This window comes from Lissotriton helveticus, chromosome 7, assembly GCF_964261635.1.
Source record: "Lissotriton helveticus chromosome 7, aLisHel1.1, whole genome shotgun sequence".
Taxonomy (NCBI): domain Eukaryota; kingdom Metazoa; phylum Chordata; class Amphibia; order Caudata; family Salamandridae; genus Lissotriton; species Lissotriton helveticus.
The window spans coordinates 597,798,949-597,822,396 of record NC_136068.1 but is presented as its reverse complement, the minus strand read 5'-3'; the positions used below and the strand labels follow the sequence as shown (position 1 = coordinate 597,822,396).

The 23,448-nt window shown below is 49.6% G+C and overlaps 1 protein-coding gene across 7 annotated transcripts in view; it reads left to right on the top strand.

The window, feature by feature from the left end:
* NSD1 (nuclear receptor binding SET domain protein 1) overlaps positions 1 to 23,448 on the top strand; it is a 1,209,044-nt gene that overhangs the window by 1,071,459 nt on the left and 114,137 nt on the right. For all 7 annotated transcript variants that reach the window (XM_078652779.1, XM_078652777.1, XM_078652781.1 and 4 more), the window contains 2 exons: positions 8,524 to 8,793; positions 9,329 to 9,445. In XM_078652779.1, coding sequence (XP_078508905.1) covers positions 8,524 to 8,793; positions 9,329 to 9,445 — 387 coding nt within the window. The remainder of the gene's footprint in view (positions 1 to 8,523; positions 8,794 to 9,328; positions 9,446 to 23,448) is intronic.

Sequence of the window (23,448 nt, the reverse complement as noted above, 5' to 3'; positions counted from 1 at the left end):
GACATCTTCCTCCTGGTCGCCTGCAGCATCTTTTCCTCCAGGCTCCATAGACTTCAATGCCGGAACCCGACACAACTTTGCACCTATGCACCCGCAGCCCGTGGGTAAGGTAACAAGAGCATTTCGGTGCTCAAGGGTAGATTGACTCTCCTAGTGTCCAGTTCCACAGTCGTTTTAGTCCTAACTAGTCAGGATTGTCCGTACTTACCTTTTACTTGAACTGTACTGTCCATAGACGTTGTTACGCATCTCGCGTGAGAGTTCACACTCTGCACACGCGTTCCGTGGGCCTCCTATTACTTAACTAAAGTTAGGATAGCGTAGTCCCAACAATCCTACAGCCTCTGGACAGCTCCATTCCTTCTATCGACTTTCACATTCCATTTACTTAGTATATGGTATGCCGTGCCCCTAGGGCACCATTGTAAATTTGTGCAACTTATCGTATTTTTCCTAAGAGATTGTCATGTGCTTAGCCCTCTGACCTCATAAAGAGTTCAGAGGTGTTTGTTATTAATAAATATACTGTTTATTTTCTTAACAACCTGTGTGGTGTCCTTTCATCTGGTATTCAAGGGGTTATATTGTGGTAAAACAGCTGGCTTCACATGCCAAAAGAGTTTAGCCTAAGACTGCTTTGTCCATGCTACCATTAAGATAGCTGGTCTATAAGGTTGACTTACAACCAATCACCATAAGGGTTGTTTGGACTGACACAAGGTGATCACTAGAACTAGTGAGCATCATATATCAGGCCAACTTCTCACAGTTCTCCCACCCAAAGTGGGGGTCAGAACCAGTGGGGACCAGTTGCCGAAGGCAGCAAGTGGCCTGGGGAAGCTCACAAAGGCGGCAAGCCTTTAAAGCTTCCCCTTCTCAAACCCTGCCCATCCTGAGGGGGAGGCATGGCACCTCATCCCAGGATGTGCATTGTTTCAGGCCCCCGAGAGCAACAGGCTCTCGACCCAGGGGTCCAGAAACATGTCTGGTGGTAGCAGCTGATACCAAACTTCTCAGTTTTCAGTGTAGCCATGATGGTGCTGTGGCGTTCGTAATGACAAACTCCCATCACCATATATTCTTAATGGCAGCACTGCACTTAATGTCTAAGAAGGAACCTAGACACTGTAGGGGTGCAGGGCCCATGCTCCTGTACCCTCACCACGGGTATAGTGCACCCAGCTAGAGGGGTGACTGATCTGTGCCAGGGCAGTGGGTTGTAGGCATGGCACACAGAGATGTGTCATGTCGACTGTTCACTTTGTTCTGCACCAAAACACGCAGCCTGCAAAGGGTGTGGGGGTGTAGGGGCGGGGGGGGGGGGGGTGTGTGTGTGTGTGTGTGTGTGTGTGTGTGTGTGTGTGTGTGTGTGTGTGTGTGTGTGTTTAAGTGTGTGTAAGTGTGTGTTTAAGTGTGTGTGTGTGTTTAAGTGTGTTTAAGAGTGTATTTAAGTGTGTTTAAGTGTGTATTTAAGTGTGTTTAAGTGTGTATTTAAGTGTGTTTAAGTGTGTTAAAGTGTAAGGGTACAGGACCTCTAATGGTGGCACAATAAGTGTTTCAGGCCTTCGAGGCCTTCTTTGGTCACATTGCCCTGGGTACATGTCGTACCATTTACCAGGGGCTGCACTGTGGCCAGAGATGCCAATTGGGTTTAGGATTCAATGCAGTTTTAGGGAAGAAACATAGGCCCTGGGTACCTGATTAGCAGGAGCCCAGGGCACATTCAGTCAAAACGCTTCTGCAATTCATCAAAAAGTGGGGGCAACCATGCAGAAAGAGGGCACTTTCTCGCTAGCGGCCACCGAAACGCCCGCAAGCCCCACCCGGCTCTAACCAGGCCTCTTCTGCTGGAGCCCCAGGTGCACACCGCAGAGGCTGACTACAGCCGACCTTGTCGCTTGCGAAGCGCGCCGCTGCGGATATCCCCAAGGCATTCAAACTCGACCTCACCTGCCCTAGTGCCCCTCGTGTTATTCGCATGTATTATGCCACCCTCAGAGACCCCGCACCTTAACACCCACACCGTGCCGTTGCAGACCGCTTGTTTTGGTGCAGACCAAACTGAAGTGTCGACGTGGCACACATCCCTGTGGCATGGGTAAGTCTCCCCTCTAGCAGGCCTTATAGCCCTAAAGACAGGTGTACCATAACACAGGTAAGGGCATAGCTGCATGGTCAATATACCCCCACAGTGTCCGTGCTATTCTCAGACATTGTAAGTGCAGTGAAGCCATTTTGAGTACATGGGCTGGGAGTTTTTCAGCACGAACTCTACAGCTCCATGATGGCTTTCCTGAAGATTGAGAAGTTTGGTACCAAACATCTCAGCACATTGAACCCACACTGATCTCAATGTTGGATTTAATGTAAAATTCACAGAGAGGGCATCTAAGAGATGCCCCCTGAAAAACGACCAGCCCTGGTATGGTTCCTGAATGGCTACCCACCATCTGCCAGCACCTGGCAGGTTTCTGACACCCAGGATAGAGAGCCCTTCATATTTTGGGTCCTTAAAAAAACATATCCTGGGCAGAGGTGCCATGCCTCCTCCCCCAGGATGGGCAGGGTCCACAAAGGGGAAGCTTCAAAGGCGTGCTTCCTTTTTTTAGCTACCCCCAGCCTTTGCTGCTGTCAGCAGCTGGCTCCCACCAATTCGGACCCCCCACTTTGGCCAGGATAATCGTTGGGAAACCTAGAAAGGAAGGGAGATGTGCCCACCTTTGCCAACCCAAACTCTCGTGTGGGGGAGGCGAAGTGAAGCACAAATCTCAGTCCCGTCCATCTTGGAGATAAGACCCCCCCCCCCCCAAACAGGACGGGGCATATGCCCCCTCCCACTGGAGGGTAGCATAAGAGGGGGTGTAGACACCCCAGGGAAGGGACCCATTGGGCCCAACCTGCACACCCCTGTAACGACCCTAAATCTAGCATTTGGGGGCACCTTTGAACCTTGCTACTCAGATTACGACAACCTACGAAGAAGGACCAAAGAGCCGGACAGCAGTGTAGAAGACGACGGCAACTGACTTGGCCCCATCCCTACCTCCTCCAGCAACCCTGCTAGAAGAAACCGGTGTATCCTGCAGCCAGCACCTCTCCAGGGACATGAGCTGACTTCAATAAATGCAAATGTAAATGCCAGCATTTGTGAAGCGCACAGTTACCTCCGACGGAGGTGTCCCGGCGCAGGGGGCCGTCGGGAAGATTAAGCAAGCTATTGCCCAGAGTCACATGGTGCTAGGCTAACCTGCCGCCGGAGCCAGGTATCGAACCGTGAACCCTGTGGTCCAGAGTCGAGCACCTTTGCCGCTGCGCCACACCTCTTCCACAAGAAAAACTCTTTCCTCCTGCGGATTTGTCCAAAGAAGAAACTCCAACTTTAAGGACTCTGGATCCAGGCAACCTCTGCACCCGACACCCACTGCCTGAGTTAGAGTGACTCAACTATCCTGTGGAGTTTCCCTGGCGATCCTGACCTTGTCTACATCAGTGGCTGACTGCTCCAGGACCCCTCTCTGTTCGAAGGCTCACCGAAACCAGAACCCGCTGAGAAAGCTCAACACCAAAAGGCACCCCTGCTTCCTCTGCTCCTGACTTTGGGGTACCCAGCTGACTTTACCCAAATGTCCCCCAGCTATCCAAATTACCTGCCCAGCCGTTGGAAAGCATTGGCTGCCCGATGCTGATATGCATCTGTTATGTTATTTTAAATGTATAAGTAGCACAACTACCCCGAGGGGTTTCCTGGCGCCGACAGGTAAGGGTGAAAAGCACCCAGCTGCCCCTGTGCCGCTGGTAGAGTAGCTTTGGTACTACTTTGTGTGCCCTCCCCCACGTGTTCTTTCCTCATTCCCCCAGGGCATTTGCCTTAAGACCGCGAGTACCTTCCTGCAAACCGTGTGTGAAAAAGTGGCTCTATATATACTGGACAATAAGGCAGTACAGTGTATGCATAGAGTTCACAAACCCCAAAGGTATAACAGAGGTTAAAGTCAGAACTGATCTTACTCTCCAAAGTGGTAGCTTGGTCGAGCAGTAAGGCAGTACCAGAGGACAGTGTAACGCATTTGTTGTACACACTCAGTCAGCAAAAGGTTTCACACACTCAAGAACTGAACTCCAGGCCAATTGTTGTTATATCCTCAGATATAGTTGTTTTATTTTTAGAACCAACAGTTATAAAAATATACTTTTCGAGGTACGAGTACTCATGTAAATACTTTGCAGAGGAGCAATAAGTTTGTACACACAATAATTACAGGTTAGCTAATAAGCAATGCAGTTCTGAAACACACTCTAGCATTGAGCTCAATTGGTTTTTCATAGGAAAGTACAGTTGATTACTTTACGGATTACTTTCGTAGTTCTAGGACTAGATCTTTGATTCAGTCCTGGGGTCTAAGCTGAAACCAGATTAGCAAAAACGTTTTAGTAACTGTGATGAATTTTTCTGAATATAAAGCCGTTTTAAAATGTCACAGTTAGAAACTTTTCAAGGTGATTCTGACAATGTTATCCAATGGGCGGAAATTCAGGTTACAGGTAAAGTACGATTGCGTTACTTTTGTAACCCAGCACTAGTCTCCTAGGGCCAGCACTGGGGGCTTACAGGTAGGTAACTGCGTTTCAGTATTTTGTACGATTTTCAAAGAATATTAGCAGTTTTCAAAAGTAGACACTTAAAAGAAATTTCATAGAAAAGCAGACAATGGGTTCCTATGGAGAAAATACAGGTTACTAGTAAACCCGCTAGGGATTACTTTTGCGGTTCAGTACTGGGATGAAAGGTACAGTACTGGCTTCTCTCCTGATCACAGGTGAGTATTTTCGAATTCGGACTTTGGCTGATTTTATAGGAATATTTTCAGCTTTCAAAACTTCACACTTAGAAACATTTTCGAGTCAAAAAGGGGTCAATGTTATCCAACGGCAGGTAAGTGAATTACCGGTTTCCTGGTGAGTACTTGGTTGGTGAAGTTAGGGTTCTGGGTGTAGACTCGGGGGTCACCCAGGGTCAGGTGAGTACAGTTATTTCAGTCCCAGCGGCACAGGGGCGGCCGGGTGCAGAGGTAGGTAGGCCCAATGTTATCCAATGAGGGCAAGGGGGCCTTCGGTTGGTGGCTGCTGGCGAGCAGGCCACGCAGCTCTGGGAGCTGGGCTCCTGGTCACTTGCTCTGGGCAAGGGAGGAAGTAGGATAGGGCAAAGAGGTCACAGCCAGCGGCACTCGGGCGGCTGGGTGCAGGGTGCTTTTGATCCGTCGGGCGCTCAATGTTATCCAATGAGGATCTTGAAAAAGGAACAAAGGCTGCAGGCTCGGGGACGGTGACTCTCCAGGGGCGAACAGCACTTCGAGAGGTAAGTTGGGATGATGGAACACAGGTAGGTACCCCAAAGGGAGGCACAGGGGGGCGCCGGGTGCAGGGGGGTCTTTAGTGATTGGAAAAGCTTACCCTCGGCTGGTCGCGGTTGGGGTGGCCTCTGGTTCCGAGTCTGCAGGCGTCGGCTGGTTTGTCGAGGAGGGTCTTTGGGCACTGGACTTCGGTTCCCAGTCGCCGGGGGGACGTACTCGTGGTCTTGGTTCGGGTTGGCCCGGGCTCGGCTGGTGCAGAGTGGGCTGGTCCGGAGCTTCCTGGTGAGCACCAGGAGGGGTGTTGCAGCAGAGCCTCTGCTGATGGGAGTCCCAATCTTCGAGAGAGTCAAGGCAGGCAGGCCCTCTGGGTGTCCCAAGGTTGCTGTCCGCAGAGGTTGCCGGGATTAGGCAGGGGCAGGTTCCAGGATCAACAGGCCGGTAGGGCTGGGGCCAAGTCAGTTGTTGTTGTCCTGTTGTTAGCAGCTGCGCGGCGGGTCTTCTTCTTCTTGATCTTCTTTTGATATTGGGATCTGAGGAAGGAAGGTTCAGGGAGCTCCTAAATACTAAATTTGGGGGCGTTACAGGTAGGGCAAGGGCAGGGACCAATGGGTCCCTGTCCTGGGGGGAGGACACCCCCTAGCCTGCTGCTCTCCTGTGGGAGGGGGGCAGGAGCCTAGCTGGGTTTGGGCAGGGCTCCCCATCTACAAGATGGCCGGAGCCCGGGGTCGTGCTTCACCTCGCCTCCTCCACCTGAGGGGTGGAGTTGGCAAAGGTTGGCACACCCTCCTTCCTGACATAGTTTTCCTGCCAGTCTTCCTGCCAGAGTGGGGGTAGAACGGGAGGGGGGACCAGTTGCTGGGTACAGCAAATGGTCTGGAGAAGCTCTCAGAGGCGGTATGCCTTTGAAGCTTCCCCATGTCCATCCTGGGGGAGGAGACATAGCACCTCGCCCAGGATGTACATTGTTGCAGGCCCAGGAGAGCGGGGGGCTCTCCACCCAGGGGCCCAGCAACATGTCTGCTGTGTGGCAGCCTCTGCAGCCACTCAGCTCAGACGTGGATTGTAGGTTCGGGTTTTGGAGGGCATCCCTAAGATGCCCTCTCGTGCATTTTACATTAAATCCCACACTGGCATCAGTGCAGGTTTAATGTGCTGAGAAGTTTGTTACCAAACTTGTCAGTCTTCAGTGTAGCCATTATGGTGCTGTGGAGTTCGTAATGACAACCTCCCAGCACCATATACTCTTAAATGGCATCACTGCACTTACAGTGCCCAGGAATGGCCCTGGGTACTGTAGGGACACAGGGCTCATGCACCTGTGCCCTCACCTCTGGCATAGGGCATCCAGCTAGAGGGGTGACTGAAGTATGCCAGGGCAGTGTGGTCTGTGGGCATGGCACACAGGAATGTGCCATGTCGACTCTTTGTTTAGTTCTGTACTTAGGCACTCAGCCTGCAAAGGCAGTGTGTGGGTGCCAGGGTACAGGGCCCCTGAGGGTGGCACAATAAGTGCTGCAGCCCTCAGGGGTCTTCTCTGATCACCATGCCCTGGGTACCTAGGGTACCATTTACTAGGGGCTGACAGGTGGCCAGAGATGCCAATTGGGTATTTTGTTTCAGCATAGCTTTTCTTTTTAGGGAAGGAACACAGGCCCTGATTGGCGGGGACCCAGGGCACACTCAGTCAAAGCGCATCAGCAGTTCAGAAAAAAGTGGGGGGCATACCAAGGCAAGAAAGATGGCACTTTCTCACTCCGTGCCTCTTCGAGGTACCCCCCGACTCCATTGGATAACATTGGGCCCAGTACCTTACCCTGTATTGTCCTAAACCCCCGAAGCCTGGGGAAGTAAGTAGAGTACTTGCCTGCAAACAGTTTAACATTGTTTTCCTCCATAGGTTTGCATTTTAGTTATTTTCCTCCATAGGATTGCATTTTAGTTCTATCTGTTGCAATGAACTGTTTAAACTGATTAGTGCAAAAACATACCACTGTACTTGATTGACACTTACAGAAAGCATTCTTAATACTGTTAAGTTATTTAACTGCATTTACAAAACAATAATACATTCTTGAGAAGTATTGGTACTTTTTCAAACTGTAAGCCTTACCTGCACTAAGTGATTCTTGGTTCAAGAAATAAAATAACTAACGTGTATACAAACCCGTTGGTCTGTGTTCAGTCTTTGAGTGTGTGGCAGCATTTCTTGCCCGAATATGTACAATAAATGCTGAACACTACCCTCTGATAAGCCGAACTGCTCACCCACCACTAAATTGAGAGTAAGGTATTTTCTACTTTAGAATCTGCAATACCTTTATGGACTCACTGGACTATGTGCACACTATACCTCATTTTGGTATGGTATATACAGAGCCAACTTCCTACAAAAAGTGATAGAATGAAGGCTCAATTAATCTCAGCCCCCTAGCAATTGCTCGGGCCATCCTCAAGCTCATTGTTTTCTGCCACCATTGAACTCTAGATAAAGCACTGCCTTATGCAAATCAGTATTGACCCTTCTCATGGAAACAGTTTGCCCTGAGCTGCTAAGCGAGGTCCCATCCAGCAGTGACCACAAGCAACTCCAGACCGGTTTCATCCAACTTCAGGATTGTCATTAACCCCTTCGACGCTGATGACGAGCTGGGCTCGTCATGGCGTAGCCTCCTCGCACGCTCATGACGAGCCCAGCTCGTCACGTAAAGTGCGCTTTTGAAAATCTCAGCGTACGAGCGGAATTCCGCCCGCACGCATGCGGTTAAGGTGTATTTTGAGTCCTATGCCACAGTAAGCACAGGACTCGCATCTGAGCTTACCCATCACACTTAGGGTGTCAGCTGCAGCAAAAATAAGGTGTAGGGAGAGAATGCTTGAATTAATGTGATGTAAGGTGATTTCCAGTTCCATCACTGTCATTGAAATCCTCAGAAGTGCTTTGTCCCATAACTAACTTGGGTTATCTTTCTGCGTCTGAGTTTGCTAGTGATAATTCTCTATAGTTTTTGTTCCTTGTACTCACACACCTAGTGACTAAAATGACACTTCTAGAATTGTTGATCTCCATTTCTGTAATAATGTGAGAGGGACAATGTTAAGTCTCACATGCTTTATGGGAATGGGACAAAGGAGGCTGCTTGTCCTGTCTCATAAACATTATGTATACCCCTAGGTGAACAGGCCAATAGGAGGGGTCCAGATCTTCACAGCGGACATGTCTGAAATTCCACGCTGCAACTGCAAAGCCACTGATGAGAACCCCTGTGGCCAAGACTCTGAGTGTATCAATCGAATGCTCCTGTACGAGTGTCATCCATCTGTATGCCCTGCTGGAGAAAAATGCCAGAATCAGTGCTTCTCTAAAAGGCAGTACCCTGAGGTGGAGGTGTTCCGGACTGCAAGCCGAGGATGGGGTCTACAATGCAAAGTAGACCTTAGAAAGGTATGTGTCAAGTATCCCCTGGTGGCTACTTGGGGGTTAAGTAGTCATTAATGGATAGTCTTACATTGTGATAACTAGGAAGTGCCTTCTCTGAGCGAAGAGGCTAGACAGTAACTGTGTATTCTGTTAACTAAGGCAAAATAATTCTGATACTGTGCATCCATTAGATGGAATGTCTGTCAAATGCCTCATTCATAACTGCTCCATGATATCTAGTAATTCAGTAACTGGGTGGACTCAGTGTCTTTGAAAATAAGTCCATTACTAACATTTTAACAGTTGTGTTTGCTGACTCCTTCCAGGCTAACTACTAATGGTAATAACAGGTCTGCTTAATCTTTTTAATTATTGTTCTAAATTGATTTAGGTTTAATTTTGTACATCTACATCAGTAAGGTAAGAGTATACTAGCTTTAAAAGGCTATTGGTGAAAAATAGGCTGTCTTGGAATTCTTGGAGGTCTGTTTTATTTCGCTAGTAATATAGCTGTGGTTAGTGAAATGTCCTTCAACCTATTGAGTGTTTTTCTTTTCAGGGAGAGTTTGTGAATGAGTATGTTGGTGAACTAATAGACGAAGAGGAGTGTCGAGCAAGAATAAGACATGCCCAGGACAATGATATATCCAACTTCTATATGTTGACTTTGGACAAGGTAAAACAGAAGGGTTAAACACACTCTTGGCACAATTACCATCTAATGTGGTAGCTTTATACCTAAAGTAGAATATCTTCTCCAACCAGTAAGATATTGGGTGAGGTTGTTCCAATTTGTTTGACTGTTTTTCTCAGAATCCAGTAATTGTGATTTTTAGCCCAGTGATAAGTGTTTTCCTCCATGTCAGGAGAAAGGGATACTGTTTCTCACTATTTCTCAATCGTTGAATCCTCATTTACGTACACAGTAAAATATCTTTCGCATAACACATTTCGGTAGATTCGAAGTATATATTTTTACAGTACACTACTGCTTTAATGAATCCAGGAACTCCACTGTACCAAAATGCGCGTGTTGGTTTAGGAGCTCATTTTTCCACTCTGTAATTGATCAGTTATGGTATCACCTCAACTGGAATTATAATTCACTGTGTAAAAGTGTTCTTTGTGGGCATTTCTATGGGTCACTTCCCTGGGGTGGGTACAGCCCCTATTATGCCACCCTCCAGTGGGAGGGGGGCATGAGCCTGTCCTTGGTTGGCTGAGTCCACCCATCTGCAAGATGGCGGGACTGAGCATTGTGCCCCCAGTTGTGCTGCCCATCCTGGGGGAGGAGGGTTGGCACCTCATCCCAGGATGTGCATGGTTTCAGGCCCCATAAGCAGCAGGCTCTCGACCCATGGGTCCAGAAACCTGTCTGGTGGTGGCAGTTGAAAGCAGCCACTCAGCCTGGACACTAGTGGTAGGTTAGTTTTCAGGGGGCATCTCTAAAATGCCTTTTGTGTGCTTTTTTAATTAAATCCCACACTGGCATCAGTGTGGGTTTAATGTGGTGAGAAGCTTGATACGAAATCTTCTCAGTTTTCAGTGTAGCCATTATGGTGCTGTGGAGTTCATAATGACAAACTCCCAGCACCATATACTCTTAATGGCAGCACTGCACTTACAATGTCTAAGAAGGAACCTAGGCACTATAGGGGTACAGGGCTCATGCACCTGTACCCTCGCCAATGGTATAGTGCACCCAGCTAGAGGGGTGACTGATCAATGCCAGGGCATTGGGTTGTAGGCATGGCACACAGAGATGTGTGCCATGTCGACTTTTCACTTTGGTCTGCACCAAAACACGCAGCCTGCAGAGGCAGTGTGTGAGTGTAAGGGTACAGGACCTCTAAGGATGGCACAATAAGTGCTGCAGTCCTTCAAGGCCTTCTCTAGTCACAGTGCCCTGGGTACCTGTGGTACCATTTACTAGGGCTGACCTGTGGCCAGAGATGCCAATTGGGTTTAGACTTCAATGCAGTTTTAGGGAAAGAACATAGGCCCTGGGTACCTGATTAGTAGGAGCCCAGGGCACACTCGGTCAAAGCACATCAGCAATTCAGCAAAAAGTGGAGGCAACCACACAGAAAGAGGGCACTTTCTCACACCCTGTACCACATCTGCCACGTGTGACCGGGCGCAAGTCATTCTTGTGGCTCCGGACTGGGCACGAAGAGTCTGGTACCCAGAGCTACTGAGCATGGCCATCGATCCTCCACTCAGACTACCTCTTCGGGAGAATTTTCTGTTGCAGCAGTAGAGGAGGGTTCTTTACCCAAACCTGTCCATCCTCCACCTCATTGCAGGGAGATTGAGCAGCGACAGTTGACAGCTTTTGACCTTCCACTCGAAGTCTGTAAAGTCATCTTGGCAGCCAGGCGTCCTTCCACTAAAATGGTATATGCCTGTCAATGGAATACGTTTTTGGCATGGTGTACAGCACAGGCTGTGGATGCCCTTTCTACCCCTCTTTCAGAGGTCCTTTGTATATACTTTCTTTTGCCCAGCAGGGCTCTGCCCTGGGCACTCTTTAAGGCTATATTGCGGCCATCTCTGCTTTCCATCGGCAACCAGATCAGCCATCTTTGTTCAAGTCCCCTATTGTAAATAGATTCTTTAAGGGCATTACTCATCTCTTTCCTCCATCTCCTTTCGTAATGCCCCAGTGGGACTTGAACCTTGTCTTAACTTACCCTGTGTGTGCTCCCTACGAGCTTCTTCACAGCTGTCCTCTCAGGCTCCTCACTCTGAAGACCGCTTTCCTTGTTGCGATCACCCCTGCTCGCAGAGTGAGTAAGCTTCGATCTCTTTCTTCTAAGCCCCCTTTCTTCTCTGTGCATCTGGACAAAGTGTTGCTTAGGACAAGACCCTCGTTCCTTTTAAAAGTGGTTATACCTTTTCACATTGGACAAACCATTACTCTGCCCACCTTTTTCCCCAACACCGCACCCTTTCAAGGAGGAGGAGAGACTCCACCGTCTGGACCCTAAATGTGCACTGTCCTTATACATTGACCGCGCAAAAGATTTCTAGATAGACAATCAACTCTTCGTTGGCTATGTAGGTGCCAAGAAAGGTTGAGCTGTTCAAAAGCGTACCATCTCTAGATGGGTTGTCCTTTGTATTAAATTGTTACACTTTGGAGAAAAAGGAACCACCAGAGGTACGGCTGCCACCACTGCCCTTGCACGCGAAGCCCCTCTCTTTAAAATCTGTCATGCAGCAATATGGGCATCCTTGCACACATTCACCAGACATCACTGCCCAGATAGCCAAGTCCGGAGGGACACGCCTGTTATGTACTCCAGGATTTTCTGATGCGAACTTGGTTTGCAGACCCTCTTCCGGGGTTGGTATTGCTAGGGTATCTAGTCTAAGGTAAGGAATCTGTAACTGACTGTCTCTTTCAGATGAACAAGTTACTTACCTTCGGTAACAATGTATCTGTAAGGCAGGTTAGTTATTGATTACCCCAGTATTGGAACTTTCATAGATTCCCATGCTTTTGTATCATTCCTTGTCGTCGGAATGGGAGTCTCTGTAACTAAAATAACATAGCAGTAGGTACAAAAGAGAAAGAAAAAAGGCCTAGGCCTCATTCCCTTTTGTAGCATATCACCCTCTTTGTGTAAAAGAGACCAAACTTTGGCCTCAGCCAATCAGAAGAGCCTCACCCCTTAGAACCCTCCTGAAGGAACCTCAGAGCCTCAGATTTTCTACCGCACCTTGTGCTTAGGGAGTCTCCTTTGACCTCTGCTCATTCTACTCTTCATGAGTTTTTCTCTTCAAGATTTTTCTTCAGATTTTTCTTCAGATTGTCTGCTGATCCTTCCAGGATGTCTGACAAGGAAAAGAAGGCCCTTTTCAAGCCATGTTCCACCTATGGCAAGAAAAGACTTTTCATTGAGGATAAGCTTCAGGATTGCATCTACTGCCTCTATCCTGATCACAAAGCTGCGGACTGTAAGATCTGCCGCACCTTTTCAACCAATACCCTCCGGGACCGTGAGGGTAGGCTTCTGGCTTGGCTCCAGAAGTTGAAGTCCAGGAAGGATACGGTCTCCAGTGACAGTGAGGATTCTGCTTCTGCGTCTTCAACAAGAAGGTCAGTGAAAAGGGGTAGGGGTTCCCCTTCTCCTTCTGTGGAGCATCCTTCTAAGGCCTCAAAAAAGACCCCCAGAGAGTCTGAGAGCCAGGGTCCAGGCGAATCTCCTCATCATGGTGAAAAGGAGAGGGTAGGACCATCTACGCCTTCTAAGGGTGTGAAGACTGATCCAGCCTTCAAGAAACCCTCTTCCCAGTCTTCTGACACAAGTTCCAAGTCGTCGACGAAGAAGGCGTCGTAGACGGAGTCTCCGTCGACCAAGAAATCGAAGCCAAAACTGAATCTGGTTCCGTTGACGGGCTCGTCGACGGGACAATCAGCGACGGCGGGTTCGGCGACGAGGATGGATTAGTCTACGGCAACTACATCAGCGTCGACGAGGGACTCGCCGACGACGGCATCGTCGACGGTGGTGTCTACTACTACAACGTCGACGACGAGGAGTTCGTCGGCGGTGGCGACGACGACTGTGCCGTCGACGAAGGCCTCGTCTACAGCAACATTGACGACGGCTGGGATGTCGACAGTCTCGTCATCGACGACGCCCATCTCGTCATCGAGTGTTCTGGTGTCGGCGAAGCATATTCCGTCGACGAAGCCGACAACGGCTGCATTCTCAATTCCGTCGTCGGCGGTCGACGATTTTGGCTTCGGAAAAGAAAATTACTATTTCCATGACCAGAATTACGCCGGACATGACATCTCCCAGGAGGGTAACCCCCTTGCCTTCAGCTCTGCTGTTTGATGAGGATGAGTCCGAAGGGGAGGATCAGGACTCGTATGGCTATGCGGACAGCCCCTCTCAACTTCTGGTCAAATGCCAGGAGACCGACTCGAAAGGGGGATATGAACAGGAGGAAGGTTATCAACATCATGCTGCCCAACCACAGCAATATTCTGGTCAAGAGATGGTTACGGTACCATCTTCTTTCCTGCAGGACCTGCACAAAATGCTGCAAAATTACAAGTCTAAGGCTGCAGGGCCTGCTCCGGCTCCAGTTGCGCATGACTTGCCGGTCCCGGCGCCAGCCTCAGCGGCTGTTCCTGGATTACCAGCTCAGGTGTCTCCTCAGCCACAGGCATCAACTCCACGGGAGCCTTCCAGACCGGCAGAAACTCATGATTTTTCCACGGATGAGAATCATGATTCGGAGAATGGAGCTGATCAGGCATCTGAGTGGGATGAATAAGTCATTCCGGACCCTCCATCTCCGTGTCCGGATCCGGTGGATTTTCCGCCCGCAGATATAGGAGGTTTTCATCAGCTGATGGAAAGAGCAACTGGCAGGTTCAAGCTAACAATACCTGCGGTGGCCTCCGAGTGTTTCTTGTACGATTTCAAGTAACCTTACAGGAAGACGACAAGGTCCATACCTATAGTACAGCATCTCTGAGATGAAGGCCTTAAGGCTATGAAAAATCCAGCGACGGTGGTCCCTGTGATACCGCGTCTAGATAAAAAGTACAAAGCGCCCGATGATGGTCCAGCTGCCTTGACAGGCCACCCAAGACCGGACTCAGTGATATCCCAAGCCGTGCAGAGAAAATCCCGCAACCCCTCTGCTCCTTTAACAACTCCTCCGGACAAGGAGGGAAGGAGATTGGACAATGCCGGGAAGAGATTCTCGTCGATGGCGAGTCTTTCTGGTGCGGGCAGCTAATGCCCTAGCTATATTGGGCAGATACGACCGCCAACTTTGGTGTGATGTCGCACCGTTCCTGGACCAGCTTCCGCCAGAATCAAAAGCAGAAGCAAGAAAGGTCTTGCAAGAGGGGGAGGCGACATCAATGGAGGTCATTGACTGCGCCATGGACATTGCCACGACGGTGTTTCGTTCTTTGGCAGGAGCGGCGGTCCTTCATCGCCAGGGGTGTCTGAAAGCGACCTGGTTTCATCCCGAGATCCAGAATAAGATCCTGGATCTTCCATTTGATGGAGAGGCACTGTTCGGGAAATTGATAGACGACACTCTTCAAAACATCAAAAAAGACACTGAGACCGCAAGATCCTTGGGTATGCTCCAGTACCGCAAAACTCCTTTTAAAGGGTCCAGGGGCAAGAGTGCAAACTACAGAGGATCTTACCAACAGCAAAGATACTCGTCCTACGGATCAAGTTCTCAGCAGTACCGCCAGCCTTACCAACAGAGGCAGGGCCAATCCTCCACTTATTCCAGGCCTAACAACAGAGGAAAGCAGGCTCGCCAGGGACGTGATACGTCCAAGCGCCAATAGCGGCCTCCTGGCTCTTCCTACTGGACCCTCCTCCAAGAAGTCATCAGTTGGAGGCAGGGTATCCAAATACCTTCAGAATTGGTCCAAGATAACATCGGACCGTTGGGTGCTCAACATCATTCGAAAGGGCCATGCTTTAGAATTCACTCAAATCTTACCACCAAAGCCCCCTGCAGCCATTCCATCAAAGCACCTACGTCTTCTGCGGCTCGAAGTTCATCAGATGCTCCTCAAGGGGGCCGTAGAGCCGGTTCCCTCCGACCAAAAAGGACAGGGATTCTACTCCAGGTTCTTCCTGGTAAGGAAGACGTTAGAGAAATGGCGCCCCATTTTAGATCTCAGGGAGCTCAACACCTATCTCATCTCCCTGTCTTTCCGGATGGTTTCTCTTCAAGACATCCTGAGGCTGATCAATCCGGGGGATTTCATGGCCACGCTCGTTCTCGAGGATGCATACTTTCATGTACCGATTCACCCAGCACACAGAAGGTTTCTACGCTTTACAGTAGCCAAGAGCCACTTTCAATTCAGGTATTTACCCTTCGGACTTCGCTCTGCCCCAAGGATTTTCACGAAGGTGCTGGCGCCAGTAGCGGCATTCCTGCGAATAAATCAGTTTCAAGTCTTCCCTTACCTGGACGACTGGTTGCTGAAGGCTCCGTCCAGGGAAGCAGCGCGGGACGCTGTTCAGACTTGTACAAACCTGTTTCAGAATCTGGGACTCACGTTAAACAAGGACAAATCATCTCTGGTCCCATCCAGGAAGGCACGTTTCCTGGGAGCCATCCTGGACTCAAAACTCTCAACCATAGAAAGGCGGGAAAAGCTGCAAACCATGGCTCTGGACTTACGAAAAAGGTGTCTTTCAGTACGCCGCTACAAGTCTCTGCTGGGGGTAATTTCGTCATGCATACCCCTGATTCCTCACTGATTCCTCACTGCAGACTGCGAATGCGTCCTCTTCAGGAACAACTGGACATTCAATGGAAACAGGTTCACGGATCATTCGACGACAGGGTGACCGTCACTCCGACAATGAAAAGAGCGGTCCTGTGGTGGACGGACCAGAGAAACGTGTCCCAAGGTCTATCATTCGTAGGCGATCCGTCTCCTCAAGTAGTGACAACGGATGCGTCTTTGGAGGGTTGGGGAGCGGTGATGCAAGACCTGCATGTCAGTGGCCATTGGTCTCCTCACGATCGTCGGCTCCACATCAACCTACTGGAGCTCAGAGCGATAAAACTAGCTCTATAAGCCTTTCTCCCTCGCCTAGGAGGTTCACGAGTTCTCATCAGGACGGACAACACCACGGCCATGCATTACGTGAACAAAGAAGGAGGAACCAGGTCTCTCCCGTTGTTGCAGGAAGCTCAGGAGATCTGGGAATGGGCTATCCTTCATGGGATGTCACTGCAGGCAGAACACTTGCCAGGAGTTCTAAACGAGAATGCCGACAGACAGAGCAGGTTGTCTTCAGTCAGTCAAGTGTTGGAACTAAACCAACAAATTCTAGAAGAAGTATTCCGCCAGTGGGGCAAACCGGCGATAGATCTTTTTGCCACGCCGACCAACAAGAAATGCCGGTCTTATGCAAGCAGGATTCACCACCGAGGATCATTGGGGAATGCGCTTTCGATAGCCTGGTCAAGGACATTTGTTTACGCCTTCCACTGATCCTGACGCTTATCAGGAAGATCAAGGTGGAACCATGCAGGATGATCCTGAGAGCTCCTGCTTGGCCGAGACAGTTCTGGTACACGGAACTCCAGCTGTTGTCGCTAGCTCTTCCTCTTCCCTTGAGGACTATTCCAGACCTTCTTACAATGTCCGAAGGACAAATTTGGCATCCGGATCCAAAGTCATTACACCTGACAGCATGGCTCCTGAGCAGCGAGAGTTTATGAATCTCCCCATCTCAAACGAAATTAAAGAAGTCCTTTCCCAAGCGAGGGCTCCTTCTACGAACAGAACATATCGCCTTAAATGGAAGAGATTTTGTATTTGGTGCACGAGAGAGAAAATTGACCCCTTTTCTTCGAAACCTCATCAGCTTCTGCCTTATCTCTTATCCTTTGTTAAGTCTGGGCTGGCCCATTCATCTATAAAAGTACACTTGGCAGCAATTTTAGGATTCAGACGGTCTGAGTCTGGACCTTGGTTGTGGTCTTCCAGAATTGTTAAACAATTTTTAAAAGGCTTGTTTAGTGTCTTTCCACCAGTGAGGCCTCTGCCTCCTACTTGGCACCTAAATCTCGTCCTCACTCAACTCATGAAATGCCCGTTTGAACAAATTCATCGATCAGACATGAAGTTCCTGTCATGGAAATTGGCTATCCTCTTGCCCTCACATCGGCAAGGCGTATTGGGAAGTTGCAGGCTCTCACAATCCTGGAGCCTTTTCTACAATTCAAAAGAAACACAGTCATCTTGAGACCTAACCCAAAGTTCATACCCAAAGTACCCTCGGACTTCTACTTGAACGAGCCGGTTATTCTCAAGGCTTTCTTTCCTCACCCGGCTACACCAGCGGAGAGATCGCTACATTCTCTGGATGTGCAGCGATGTTTGAAATTCTATTTGGATCGCACCAAGGGATTTCGAAAATCCTCCCAATTGTTTGTTGCTTTTGGTGGTCCGAGCAAGGGTCTCCCTCTGTCGAAGCAGGGGATTGCAAGATGGATTACCAGTGCCATCCTACATTGCCATTCTGCAACAGGTAAACCACTGACTGGCAGGGTTCGAGCACATTCCACAAGATCAGTGGCGTCTTAAACAGTTCTCTTCGCGGGGGTACATATTAAGGACATTTGCAGAGCTGCTACCTAAAGCAGTGTCCACACCTTTACTAAGCATTACTGCTTGGACTCCTTGCAACAAGAAGGTACGGCAGTGGGCCAGGCAGTCCTGAGGAACCTCTTCCACTAATTGGTGAGCTTTCCTTTCTATCCCACCTTCCGTAATTTGGCACATTTTGTATCTTTGTCATGTTGGCTATTGCAATGTATAGTATGACAAAATGTGTTTTCTTATTGCTAACTGCTTGCTACTCTGATACAAAAGCATGGGAATCTATGAAAGTTCCAATACTGGGGTAAGAAAACAAGTTACTTACCTGTAACTTTAGTTCCCCGGTATTGAAAACTTTCATAGATTCCCATGCGCCCTCCCACCTCCCCGGAAATCCTTCCCATCTTTATTGGTGGAACCTCTACTGAAGCTATTCCGAGAAATAAATGAGTCAGGTGAAGTTAAGGGCACCCTGTCTGAAGCTATAATCGCAGTACTTCCAAAAGACGGGAAAGACCCCTTTCTCCCGAAAAATTATAGACCCATTTCCCTCATTAATCTTGACTGCACGATCTTGGCTGAGATCCTCTCGGCTCGCCTCCAGAAAGTGCTTCCCCAACTGATCCATCCTTCTCAAGCTGGATTCCTGAAGAATAGAATGTCTAGCGACAACACCAGGATACTAGCGCACGTATTAGAAAAGGCAAAACTACTAGACACACCCACTGCGGCAATTACATTAGATGCCGAAAAAGCTTTCGACAAAGTCGATTGGTCCTTTTTGAAAGCGGTTCTACACAAGTTTAAACTGGGTGAAACATTCACGAAGCTAGTGATGTCCCTTTACTTCTGCCCCTCTGCAAAGGTAAGGGCGGGTGGCTCCTTCTCCTCCTCTTTAAATCTTCACCAGGGAACAAGACAAGGGTGCCCCTATCACTTTTTTTATTTCTATTGGCTATAGAGCCATTCCTGTGCCAAATAAGACATAATGACGCGATTGCTGGTGTTCCTTTTGAGGGCTGTACTGTAAAACTCACAGCGTACGCAGACGATGTACTGATCATGTCCGAAAGAGCTGGGGAAGCCATACCTGCACTCATGGCTACCATTGACGAGTTTTCCCGTGTTTCAGGGTACAAGTTGAACAAAGATAAAACGGAGGTAAACCTCCTAAATAATATAGGCAGTAAAGATATTCTTGGGAACTCTGGCCTAACTTGGCAACCACACTGTTTTAAATACTTAGGTCTCGACTTTGATAAAGATCTGATTTCCACTCTGAAAATAAATGAAGATATAACCTTGAAAAAGATGTCCACTTTGTTAGATGGGTGGTCACCCAAGTTCATCTCTTGGTGGGGCAGGGCAGAAACCCTTAAAATGATGTCTACTCCGTTGGTGAATTACCTGGCCAGCATGCTCCCCATGACGTTCTCGGATGACTTTATCAATAAAGTAGATAAGCTGTTTGGCGGGTTCCTGTGGCGGGGCAAGAAAGCCAGAATATCACTGAAAAAGCTGCAGCTAGCAAAAGACAAGGGAGGCCTGGGTCTTCCCTTGTTCAGGAGCTACCAAACAGCATTCCTCTGCAAACAGGGAGCACAGTGGCTGACAAACTCTCCAACCTATGTTCCCCTGTGGTTACAAATTGAAAAATCACTCATTGGTCACGCGCCTCTACACGCCCTGCTTACCATGGATCTATCCCATCTTCCTCACTCTAAATATATAATGTTAAATACCAGGCGGGCCCTGTTGAGACTCGACCAGACACATAAAACTAACCTGGTAGTTAAAAAATCCACTTTCATGGCCTTATGGAGAAACCCCTACTTTAAGCACGATGGTAAAACCCTGTTCGAGGCATGTGGGCTGCTAAATTCATATCTATTGCATAGATCGCCGCCTAGTGTTGGGTCCGGATGATTGCACATTGTTGTCCTGGAAGAGTCTTCGAAGTATCACGAGATAGGTGGCTCCTCCCCTGGACTACAGTGCGCATGGGCATCGGCTCCATCCCCAGATTGTTTTTTTTCCGCCATTGGGTTCGGATGTGATTTCGACGTCTCCTTGTCGGAATCGAAAAACGTACTTCTTTAAGGCCAAAAGGCCTTCTCTATTGGCGTCGGTATTGTATGCGATCGGTCCCGAGCATCGTCCGACTCTTCGTGTCGGAATTCTGCGGAGTACTTTACTCTTCGGACATCGAGGCCATGTACTCGCAGCAAGACCCCGACGACCTGATCATGGAACGGAGTCCGTTCAAGTGCTGCCCCGTCTGTGGATCCAAATATCCACACATCGACGTGCACCCAGTCTGTAATAAATGCCTCTCGCCGGACCACGACGAGGACAACTGCATGGCCTGTTCGAAATTCAGGTCCAAGAAAACACTCAAGCATCGGCGCGCGGCGCGCCTCGAGGCCCAGCGAGCGGCTCCGGCACCCGATGACATCTTCTACGACCCCGCAGAGGAAGGCAGAAGCCATCATCTTGAAATCTCACCGCCGTCGACGGAGGTCGAGCCCGATCCAGACGAATACATCGAAGAACAGGGCCAAAACCTTCAATACATCGAGGAGGTAGGGGACGACGAAGAAGTCTATGGGGCCGCGGAAGATAGCTCAGAGGAAGAGCTATGCCCCAAACATTACATGCCTCAGGCTCAGGTCACGGGATCGCCACTCGGCCTTACCCACGACCCTGCACCGCTATCCCCAGCCCCGCCTTCTGGCCCGGCCATGGATACACCGGTGGAGCCGCCATTGCGCGTATCGAAAACGAAACCGCAAGCGTTGCAGGCGACATCGTCAAAGATGGCCGACGTCCCACCGAAAACGAAACCTACGGCTTCGACTACATCTAAAATGGCCGATGTCCCAGCCAAATTGACAACGCCTGCTCCATCTTCGGCTCCGTCGCCCTCAGGCCCTCCGAAGTCGAAGAAGGCTGTCGAGTCACCAGCGCCTCAAACGGTGGCCAAGGACACGTCCTCCAAGAAGGTAGTCCATCACGTCTCGACGGCGGCAGCGTCGACCACCAAACGCTCGGTCGAAGCAAAGTCCACTAAGGCCCACGACCCAAAGGCCGGAGGCACTGCGCATCGGCACAAAGATGCCGGATCTGTATCAACGGCGTCGGCGCCTCAGTCTACCACAGGGCCGCGAACCGTAGGATTCGAGGATTCATCGGTGGCCCCTTCAACCACGCCGAAGTCCTCCGAAGCGGACGACCATGAAGCATCGGCTGCCAAACCCTCGGCTTCATTTACGAAACAGGTCACCGACTCACTCCAACGTATTCGGGAGAAATCTCTGCCGTCGGCGTCTACCGCGCCTTCGGATCCGAGACCGGTGGACACACCTGCAAAGACGTCCTCCAAGCTACTCTACACTCTACCACCGAAGGTGGCGCCGAAGGCGTTTGCACCCAGACCGGTGCCGAAAAACACGGAAATGTCGGAATATTCGACGTCCAGTGGGCATTTGGCTCGACAACCAGCGTCAGAGGACCAATCAGAGCAGTACATCGATGCCCACACAGGGAAATTGACACTTTACAAAAGAAAGATCACTTCCCAGCCATTGGAGTCATATGTTATTCCACTAAAGAAGAAAAAGGCACCACAGGACATACCTGCCTCTGTTGTACCTCTTCAGCCACCTCCGAGGAGGAGTCCATCACCTTCCCCCAACCAATCAGGGGGTGACGATGATGACCAAGATGACCAATACAACTTCCCTGCTGGCAATGACCCTGATGTACAACAGGACCCATATGACGACGCTGGGGACCAGGGAAGTCATCAAGTGATACAGGACCCACAGGGTTTTGGGACACGTACATCACCTACTGAGGATTCGGCAGCATTCAATGCTTTGATAGAGCGAGCAGCTGCAAATCATGATGTAGACATGCATGCTGACCCGGTGGAGGAAGATTTCCTGTTTGACACTTTCTCTGTCTCCGAAAGAACAGTCAAAACACTTCCAATGTTAAAAGGGGTCCTTAAACATGCACCAGAGATCTTTAAAGAACCTACAAGGCCAAGAGTGGTGAACCCACGTATTGAGAAAAAATACAGGCCAGCACCTGGGGACCCTGCCTATATTCGGGGACAGTTGCCTCTAGACTCCTTGGTGGTCGCAAATGCCCGCAAGAGGGCCAACTCCCAAACGACGGGTGAAGCTCCTCCCCCCGACAAGGAGTCGAAAGTGCTTGAGGCATCCGGCAAGAGGGTGGCTGCGCAGGCTGCCAATGTCTGGCGTATAGCAAACACACAGGCACTATTGGCACGTTACGATAGGGCGCATTACGACACCCTAGAACAGCTCCTTCAACACCTACCTGATCAGTTTAAGGAAGGGGCCGAGATGCTCATACAAGAGGGAAAACTCATCTCAAACGCTGCAATAAAGTGTGCGCTTGATGTGGCTGATACAGTGGCTAGGGGTATTAACACCAGTGTCATGCTGAGAAGACAGGCTTGGCTTCGCATATCTGGATTTAAGCCCGATATTCAGACAACAATACTCAATCAGCCTGTCAATCCTGACAGACTGTTTGGGCCAGATGTTGACACCACCCTAGAAAAAATTAAAAAGGACAATGAGACTGCTAAATCGATGGGGGCACTTCAGTCTCAACAATTCGGGGGAAACACTTTTCGTCGCTCAGGAGCGCGTGGTGTTACCAGAGGACAATTGGGTCAACAAACACAATTCACAAAAGGTGGTGCACAATCCTCTTACCCCAAGCAAGGTAGAGGGGGTTACCGAGGTAACAGTGCCAAAGGCAGGGGCAGGGGGAACAACAACTCCCGTTCCTCTGCCGCAAACAAACAGTGACTCCCTGTCACTGCCCCCCGACCATCCAACACCTGTCGGGGGGAGACTTCAGCAGTTCCTGCCGGTCTGGACGTCCATCACCACAGACAGGTGGGTGAGAAAACTCATCCAGTACGGTTATTGATTGGAGTTAACATCCACTCCTCCCAACATTCCCCCAAGACAACGTCCTATGTCGGCAGAGCACTTGCACTTATTGCAGCAGGAAGTGCTAGTAATGCTGCAAAAAGGAGCAATCGAACTCGTGCCAGTGGAGGAGGAAGGAACAGGGGTCTATTCTCTGTACTTCCTCATCCCAAAGAAGGACGGATCCCTCAGACCCATTCTGGATCTACGCCCTCTCAACATGTATATACTGTCAGAACACTTTCACATGCTGACACTGCAACAGATCCTTCCCCTTCTAAACCAAGGGGACTTCCTGGCAACATTAGACCTCAAGGATGCTTACTTCCACATCCCACTCCACCCGTCCCACAGAAAATACCTCAGGTTCACCATTCTCAACAAGCACTATCAGTTCAAAGTCCTACCCTTCGGGGTTACTACTGCCCCCAGAGTGTTTACAAAGTGTATGGTGACAGTGGCGGCACACCTCAGGAGACAAAACATACATGTATACCCGTACCTCGACGACTGGCTCGTTCAAGCAAAGTCGGAAAGTCAGTGCGCCTCACACATGTCCCACACTATTCAACTCCTTCA